The 8763-nt window shown below is 60.3% G+C and overlaps 1 protein-coding gene across 2 annotated transcripts; it reads left to right on the top strand.

Annotated features, from left to right (window-relative positions):
* The first annotated feature begins 668 nt into the window (after nt 1-668).
* Nucleotides 669-7974, top strand: ZNF853 (zinc finger protein 853). Of its 2 annotated transcripts, none has more exons than XM_030846024.3 (3): nt 669-1144; nt 1935-2052; nt 4606-7974. In XM_030846024.3, exons 1-3 carry the CDS (start codon nt 1133-1135, stop codon nt 6639-6641), a joined length of 2166 nt encoding a protein of 721 aa, XP_030701884.1. In that variant the 5' UTR covers nt 669-1132; the 3' UTR covers nt 6642-7974. The 2 variants fall into 2 exon arrangements, with proteins under 2 accessions (XP_030701884.1, XP_060140465.1); XM_060284482.2 differs by having other exon boundaries at nt 1930-2052.
* The last annotated feature ends 789 nt before the right edge of the window (nt 7975-8763 follow it).

The following is an 8763-nucleotide window of genomic DNA, read 5'->3' as shown; positions in this document are numbered from 1 at the left end:
GGCCCCTACGACGCCATCTGGTCCTTTGGGACCCATGCCCACCGTCCTGGCTGCAACACTCCCCGCCCCCTCAGGCCTGTCCTCGCCACTCCAGGGTCCAGGACCGGAGGTCCAAGGGGAGGAGGGGGAGGCCTCTTCAGGTGGCCCGGGGTGGGGCTTCACTAACTCAGTGTCATCTAATTGAGTGCTAATTAAGCCCAATTTGTACCCTGGCCAGGGGCGCCCTGAGGCCGTGCCTGTCGTTCACGGGGCGGCAGGGCCCCAGCTGGGAGCCTCCCGCTACACTCCTGCGGCGACAGTCGCCAACCCCGGCGCGGACGCGCGCACCCAGGGATGCGGCCGGGCGAGTGGCCGGGCGGGGAAGGGTTAAGCCCACCGAGCTCGCGGCTGCCTAGAGCGGCGGCGGCGGCGGCGGTGGCGGCGGCGGCAGCGGGGGCCGGGGCGCGGGGCCGCGCGGGCGGCGGGCGGGGGACAGGATGCGGATGCCGGGGGGACTTCCTGTGCCGGCCCCCGCCGCCCCCGCCCCCGGCCCGGCCGCTGCCCGCACGGACGCACGGCCGGCGGGTCGCACGCTCGGGCGGGCGGGCGAGCGAACGGGGACCCCGGCCCGGCCGTGGCGCCCGCCGCCCGCGGGGCCCGGCCCAGGCTGCCCGCCCGCGGGCTCCCGGCACCTGTGGCGGCAGGCGGACCCCGGCCGGGCCCGCGCTGCCCCGGGCTGAAAAGACACCGGTGGCACCCGGCCCCGCCGACCTCGGGCTGGGTCGTCCACCGGGGCCGCCCTCGGGGCCGCCCCGTAGCCCTCGGCGCCCGCGATGGTCCCGCACGGCCGGCCCTGAGCCCCGCGCTGGTTGGGGGCTCGGCCTCCTCCAGCCCCCACCCCAGGGAGCCGACACCAACTTCTGCTCTTGAACTCCGCTCTGCCCGCTTCTTTTGGCCCAGCGCGACCTCGGCAACCCAGACCGCGGCCGACCCTCCTGAGTGCCCAGAAAGGCCCCCGGGCGGCCTGGCGCCTCCCTGGCTCCTTCTGGATGGAGGCTTCTCAGGAAGGTGCTGGCTGAACGCTTGGGCCTTCACCTTCCAGCCCCTGCTGACCACACCTCCCCTAGTGCAGAGGCTGCGTGAGGAGCAGGAAATGCTGTACCAGGTGAGGCCCAGTGGGTAGGACAGCAGGGTGAACCTAGGGACGCTTCTCTGAAGAGGCTTTGGACTGGATTCTGCAGGGCTAGGGAGACCTGGAGTCACCCTGTTAGGAGGGGAGGGAGGACTGGACATGGGCACACCTCTGCAGGGGCCAAGGTGGACGCGGGAGAGAGGCGGGGAGCCCTCCAGACCTCAGGACTGCCTGGGCACAGGGCCAGACAGGCAGCCCGCCAGTTCCGTGGGTCGTGGTACCCTGGAAACCTGCCTTCCTGGGAGCTGAGGTGGCACCTGGACCGACCCACATGGCCTGGAACCGCTGGTCTGCTGGCGGCCTGGGAAGGTGGGGTGAACCCCCCAGCAGCCTGGGAGGCAGGAGGCCAGGGAATTGAACAGACTTGTCACTGCTTGGAAGGGGGCTAGGGGAGTGTGAGATGGACAAGTCTCTCTTTTTTTCTGCAGACTTCCCCAAATGTCCCTTCTGGGAGTGCAGCTAGCCACCTTAGTATCGTCCCTCAGTGACGCACAGCTGCATGGGCTGCCCCGGCTGTGGGGCTGAATGCGGGCCCTGCACAAAGTCTGGAGAGGCAGGACTCCTTGTGCAGGCGAACGGGCTGGGGATCCAAGCCTCTAGGCCACCCTTGCTCATCCCTTTCCTGGTTGTGGACCACACGGTCCTTCTTTCTAGCAGGGGTGAGCTGCCAGCTCTGGGGGTCGTCAAGGGAGTTGGTGCCCCTGGGCCCGGGGCTCACAGCGCTCCTACGCATCTGAACAGCTTCCTTCCTTCCTCAGCACAGCGGGCTCCCTGGGATCTCCGTCTGACTGCCAGGATGGAGGTAGGGCCGGCAACCAAGACCTTCGTGCTCGAGCTGCGGTGTCTTGAAGATGGGGGCTCAAGGCCTGACACCCTCTCAGGTGAGGGGCTGGGGGGGGGGCCTCTGACGTCCTAAACCAGGAGATGGTCCTCAGGTCCCCAGCGAGGATCCTTTGACAGAACGCAGGCCTGCCACAGCTGGGAGGGAGCCCTGAGTGGTGGCGGGCGGCCTGCTGTCTGGAGGGGCACCCACCTGGCAGTTCCGGGGTGTGGAGGGCAGACTGCACCCACTCACGTCGGCAGGTTCACATCGAGAGAGCAGGTGGCTCGGGCTGCAGTCTTGCTGGTGAGGGCTGCCTGGCAGTGCAGACGTTCTCAGCCCCTGCCCCGGACCTGTATAAGTGCTGGCTGGGACCCTCTGCTGTTTCCCCAGGGCTCACACAGCCTCCATTTTCCTCCCACTTGTCCCTGGCTCCAGACTCAAGGTCCCAGATTGAATTCAGCGGCAGAGGCGCCCTCTTGTCATTGGCCGCGTGGCTTTTCTTTGGCCTCTGCTTCCATCCAGCTTTCTCTCCCCTCTTGCCCAGAAGCAACTGTGGCCCTGCAGAACCTTCCAAGACCCCGTCTCTCTCTGGGACCTGCTCTGGGCGAATCTTTCCATGGTGGCCACACTCGTGGGACCCAACTCCCCACTCTGGGCTTCGAGGGTGCTGAGTGAGGGGCTGGGGCAGGGTTGAACAGAGCATGAAAAGGACCAAGGGAACTGGAGGGGTTGGATGGGGATGTGTGGACTTAACTAGGACTCTTTGGGCTTTTTTTTTTTTTTTTTTTTGCGCCCGTGCTGCGCAACTTGCAAGATCTTAGTTCCCTGGCCAGGGATTGAACCCGCACCCTCAGCAGTGAAATCTCCGAGTCCTAACCTCTGGACCGCCAGGGAATTCCCAGGACTCTTTTGGCTTAAATATTTAACTGACAAAAATCTCACGAGAGCAGACACATCAGGCGACACTTAAGTATACATTTACTACAGCATTGTTGTTAACAATGTTTAAAATGCCAGAAGAAGTCCGGAGTGGCCATATGGCCAGGCACTGTCCTAGAAATGAGAGGACCCACACAGAGGCGTGCTGTGTCCCTGCTGCACCCAGAGGTGGTGGGAGAAGGGAGTGTCCATGTGAGTGTCGATTTGCCGAGAAAACAGGTTTTCATGGCTGTCTTCCCTCCCTTCCCGCATACTCCCACCTGATGTGAGTGTATAGGAAAAATGCATTCACTGATCCATTAGTCTAAGCAAAGGTTATTGGGAATAGTTTCCTAAAAGGGAATTATTTACATGTAGATATCCCTTGGCTTTATTAATTCAATATTATTTATTATTCAATATATTCCTGGAAAAGTAGCCAGAAAGCAAAATTTACAAAATCAAACCTCTACTTTCCATTACAAAATTGAAAAGATGATATTGTACGAAGAACAGATGTTGAAATCAGACTTGGGAATGGAGAAAGCCTCTTCAGATTTTCTGATAACACAGCAGGAATGCTCAAAGTGAGAGACTGCGTGTGGGTTTTGTGAAACAGCAACGGAATGAGTCCTGTTTAGCTGAGCTTACACTGCGTCCTGTACCGTGCTGGGGCTGCTCATTTATCCCCTCTAATTCTCACGATTTCCCTGAAAGGGATTTGTCTTCTTTAGCAGATGGGGAAATTTAGGTTCCCAGAGGTTAAATAATTGGCCAGTTGCCATGTTGACTTGGGGCCGTGAGTTGGTCCTTTCCATCCCAGAATAACAATCTAAAACACTTCCAGCTTAAGGACTGTTTCAGTTGGAGCTAGTTATATCCTCAGTATTTCCGAACTGTTTGTTAGTTTTCAAACCCATTCCAAACCCACAGGGAGAGGGATTTTTCAAGCACCTGCTAGGGGTAATGTCAGGGCTCTTCCTGCTTCACTCATTAAGCTGTTGGTGTGGGTATCACTAAGCTATGTTACAGACAAGGAGGGCCCTGAACCTGCAGGAGGTTAGACAGCTGCTCACTGGTAGAGTTTTTCTGAACTGAGGACTTCCGACCTGGAAACCTCATGTTCTCTCTGACACTTTGGTGACTTTTAGAAACTGCCGCAGAAACACTTCCAGGCAGCCTTACAGAAATTCGTTATTATGTACAGAGGAGGTGAGTTCCTTTAATTTACGGTGTGACCTTAACTGAGGTCTGAGTTCAGCATGGGCCTGTGGCTTAGCCGTGGGAATGGCTGGTTCACTGTTTCCTACTGGATGGCAGTTAAGCCCAAAGGACTTCTCAGGGAGAGGTGCTGGGGAGCCACAGGCCCCCACGGTGTCACTGCCAAGGTCTGAGGCACGGAGCCTGTGTGGCAGAAGGCCCAGAGGAGAGGTCAGGGGCTGGGGTCCAGAGTGACGAGACCAGCTGTCCCTGGGGCACCTCTCCAAGCCAACTCCACACCTCTGGGCGTTTCCGTTTCTACCATACCGCCACTGTCACTTGGTCCAGTGTTTTGGGGTCCCTTCTGAGGGCTCAGGAGTGTATGGTACAGTGACTGTACATGGGGCAGAATAAGGGGGGAGATCCTGGGAGTCTGGATCGGAGAGCTGCCTGTAGATCTTTCTCTCCTGGCTTCCTGCCATTTCCGCTACAGGTGGCAGCGGTGGGAGTGAGAGTCAGGAGGAGGAAGAGGCTCAGGAGAGGAGCAGTAGCCCACCGCGGCCAGCAGTCTCAGCCCCGAGGGGGGCCGGTGCAACCGCTGAGGGAGCCCCGCCAGAACAGCAGGAGTTGCAACCCCGACAGTTAGAACAGCAGCCAGAGCTGCAGCAACAGCCACAGCAGGAGCAGCGGCAACAGCTGCAGCCACGAGACGAAGGGTCAGGACCTCAGCCAAACTCGCAGCAGCAACAGCAGCAGCAGGGCGGGCAAGAGCGGCTGCCTCGACCACAGCCGGAAAACCCCCAACCTGTGCGACAGGAGCCCCTGAAGCCACAGCCGCAGCTGATGCAACAGCAGAAGCAGCCACAGGAGCAGCACATGCAAGAGCACCAGCTGTCACAGCAACAGCAGGAACAGCTCCGGCAGCAGCAAGATGGGCAGCAGCAGCTGCCTCGGCAGCAGCAGGAACTACAGGAAAATCCCCAATCTGTGCACTATGAGCAGCGGAAACCACAGCCGCAGCGGCTGCAACAGCAGGAACAACCACAGGAGCGGCAAGTGCAGGAACAGCAGCTGTCACAGCAACAGCGGGAACAGTTACAATCACAGCAGCTGCCACCGCAGCAGCAGTTACAGCAGGAACAGCCACAGCTGCAGCAGCAGGAACAGTTACAGCCGCAGCAGGAACAGTTACAGCTGCAGCAGCAGCAACAGTTACAGCTGCAGCAGCAACAGTTACAGCAGCAGCAGCAGCTTCAGCAGCAGCAGTTACAGCTGCAGCAGCAGGAACAGTTGCAGCAGCTGCAGCAGCAACAGTTACAGCAGCAGCGGCTGTTGCAGCAGCAGCAAGAACAGTTACAGCAGCAGCTGCTGCAGCAGCAGCAAGAGCAGTTGCAGCTATTGCAGCAGCAGCAAGAACAGTTACAGCAGCAGCTGCTGCAGCAGCAACAGTTACAGCAGCAGCAGCTGCTGCAGCAGCAGCAAGAACAGTTGCAACAGCAGCAGCTGCAGCCCCGGCCGCTGGAGCCAGAGGAGGAGGAGGAAGAGGTGGAGCTGGAGCTCATGCCGGTGGACTTGGGGTCGGAGCAGGAGCTGGAGCGGCAGCGGCAGGAGCTGGAGCGGCAGCAGGAGCAGCGGCAGCTGCAGCTCAAACTGCAGGAGCAACTGCAGCAGCTGGAGAAGCAGCTGGAGCAGCAGCAGCAGCTGGAGGAGCAGCAGGAGGTGCAGCTGGAGCTGACCCCGGTGGAGCTGGGGGCCCAGCCGCCGGAGCTGCAGCTGGAGCTGACCCCAGTGCCGTCGGAGCTGCAGCTGGAGCTGGTGCCCGCCGCGGGGGGCGGCGGTGCCGCCGTCCCGGGGACGCCCGCCGCGGTCGTGGTGGCGCCCCCGGGCTACGTGGTGCTGCAGGAGCTCATGGTGCTGCCGGCCGTGTCGGCGCCCTCGGTGGTGGCCATCCCGGGCCCGGCGGGCAGCGCGGCCCTGACGCCGGCCCGGCAGCGGCGGCGGCGGCGCGCCCGGGACCGGCCGACCATCTGCGGGGAGTGCGGCAAGGGCTTCAGCCGCAGCACGGACCTCGTGCGGCACCAGGCCACGCACACGGGCGAGCGGCCCCACCGCTGCGGCGAGTGCGGCAAGAGCTTCTCGCAGCACTCGAATTTGGTGACGCACCAGCGCATCCACACGGGCGAGAAGCCCTACGCGTGCCCGTACTGCGCCAAGCGCTTCAGCGAGAGCTCGGCGCTCGTGCAGCACCAGCGCACGCACACGGGCGAGCGGCCCTACGCCTGCGGCGACTGCGGCAAGCGCTTCAGCGTCTCGTCCAACCTGCTGCGCCACCGCCGCACGCACTCGGGCGAGCGGCCTTACGTGTGCGAGGACTGCGGCGAGCGCTTCCGCCACAAGGTGCAGATCCGCCGCCACGAGCGCCAGCTGCACGGCGCCGGCCGCTCCCGGGGCCTGGGTCTGCTCCGCGGCGCGCGCGCGGCCGCCGGCGGGGCCCCGCGCGCCGAGCAGGCTGCGGACAAGGCGCCGTGACCCCGGGCGGGGGCCGAGGTCGGGGAGGGCGCCGCTCTCCCTGTCCCCCACCCAGGAAGCTCAGCGCCCGCTAGGACGTCTTGACTCAGTTCCGGGGTCTCGGGACGTCCTGGAATATCGCCGGGAAAAGGCTACCATCCTTCTACCGCGTCAACCGAGTGGTCGGACGGGTTCACCCTCAGAAACACTCCACAGGAGGAAGTCGACGAGGCTAAAACAGCACGGATGTTGCACATCAGTACAAACAGCACACGGTTCAGATTCGGCATCGGGTACCGATGGGTGAGAAGTCGGTCAGGGAAGCCTCCCTGGGAAAATTGGACTTACTGGAGGTGAGAGCCGCAGGGGAGAAATTCCAATGACAAGACGAGACAGTGGGTGACATTCGACAGAGCTCGAACACTAACCAGGGAGTCCGATATACGTGGTACAACGCACGTGAAAAGGATTTGGTCCTGGTGAAAATTATTTCATGGGAAAAAAAGGAAATGTATCTGCACTACGTAGAAAACTGATCAAGGCATTAAGTTGTCCTCAATGGCATTTGCCTTGAAAATACTTCCTAGAATGAAAATTCATCAGGGTGGATAAAATCCTGATTAAAATGTTTGTGTTCATAAACACAGGGTCCGAGTGTCCGCTGGGTCAATGTGCAAACGCCAGGAAGTCCACTCTGGGTGAAGGTGAAACCTTCCCTCCAGGGCCACCCAGGCAAGCCTCAGGCCGGCTCTAGGCCTCTTTGCTTCCGTGTTCCCATGCCCACAGCCGCTCCCTAATGCCTCTTGAGTAGAAAAGCCTGGGGCTGAAGCAGAGGGCATTCTGGGAGTGCTGTCCAAGGTCCTAAGGGGTGGTCCCTCCATCCTTCCCAAAGAGCTCCGGGTAGCCCCACCCTAGCCTCCCTTCTCAGATGCCCGTCCAGGGACTGAGGCTGTGGGGTCGGGGCCTTGAGACGCAGCGGCAGGTTCTCCCGGGCCAGGCTGTGCAGAGGGCTGGCCCGAGTAGACCCTGCCTCATCGCCGGGAGTCAGAGGGAGAATGTCAGGGACAGGGATTGGAGGCAACAGAAATGCTCTTTATGACAGTTTTGTAAGCATCTGGGGCTCAGTCAAAGCAGCAGCAACGTGATGCCTTGTGGGAAGGCAGGATGATGCCGGGGCGGGGGGGCACCCGCCACCTCAGGCCCCCAAGCCCTTCCTGCTCTCGACTCCCCCATCTGGCTACTTAGATTCTGCCCTGCTGTCCTCCCTGCTTCTCCTTTACTAACAGAGCCTGCTACGTTTTACAGATGTGTTGGTAAGTGAGAAACAAACAACGAAAAATAAATTAAAATGAGGAAATACATTGTCCTGCCTGTGTTTTCACCTCTGGGTTTCATGGGGCTTCATTTCTCCGGCACATTTTCCTGGTCGCTCTAGAAACAAGGGACTTAGTATTCAGGCCCGTGCCCAGTGCCCCTCACCCTAGAGCCATCCTTGTAGCCTGAGACCCTTGGTGGGGGATGGGCTCATTCAGTAAAACCCTCCTGGGAGGGATGAGGACCAGAGAGTGGACGCTGGGGGAAGCCAGTTTTGGCGTCTCCATGGCCTTAATAAATCACGCACACGTAGACCCTTGTTTCAAGGTCTGCTCCTGGGGAGCCCACCTTAAGACTGACGGTGTTGACAGCGGTCTTAGCAAGTGGAGTCTAAAGTGGGGACCCTGGGCTTGGACCACTCGCCCATTGTAGCAACAGGGGCCCCCTTGTGGGTGGTGACCCCTGGCCACTATACTGATGGACAGGACAGGATACCAGGTGAGAGGGGATGCCCCAGCTCATGCGGTATCTTGAGCACTTCAGAGATGTGAGAAACGGTTATTACAGGTACTGTGGAATGGGTTGGTTTTGCTGAGCACCATTAAAGCCACGATGAGGGTAAAAGAGGGCACAGAGAGACCGTCAGAGGCCTCCATGCAGTATTTAAAGGGACTCGGTTCTTTCTGCCAAGCGTTGACTACCAAGGACTAGGCACAAGGTGTAATGCAAGAGTAGCGAAACTTATGGCTTGGACCGGGGTATCTGGGCAACGTCCTTGAGAACACCAAGCCCCCACATTCCCCTCAACTCTGGGCACAGGTGTGACCCG

This window comes from Globicephala melas, chromosome 15, assembly GCF_963455315.2.
Source record: "Globicephala melas chromosome 15, mGloMel1.2, whole genome shotgun sequence".
Classification (NCBI taxonomy): domain Eukaryota; kingdom Metazoa; phylum Chordata; class Mammalia; order Artiodactyla; family Delphinidae; genus Globicephala; species Globicephala melas.
The sequence above is the reverse complement of the archived record's forward strand: the minus strand, read 5'-3'. Positions and strand labels throughout refer to the sequence as shown.

Coding starts and splice junctions, on each gene's coding strand:
- ZNF853 (XM_030846024.3), top strand. Junction 2,053..4,605: donor AAGGCCTGACACCCTCTCAG/GTGAGGGGCTGG, acceptor TTTCCGCTACAG/GTGGCAGCGGTGGGAGTGAG.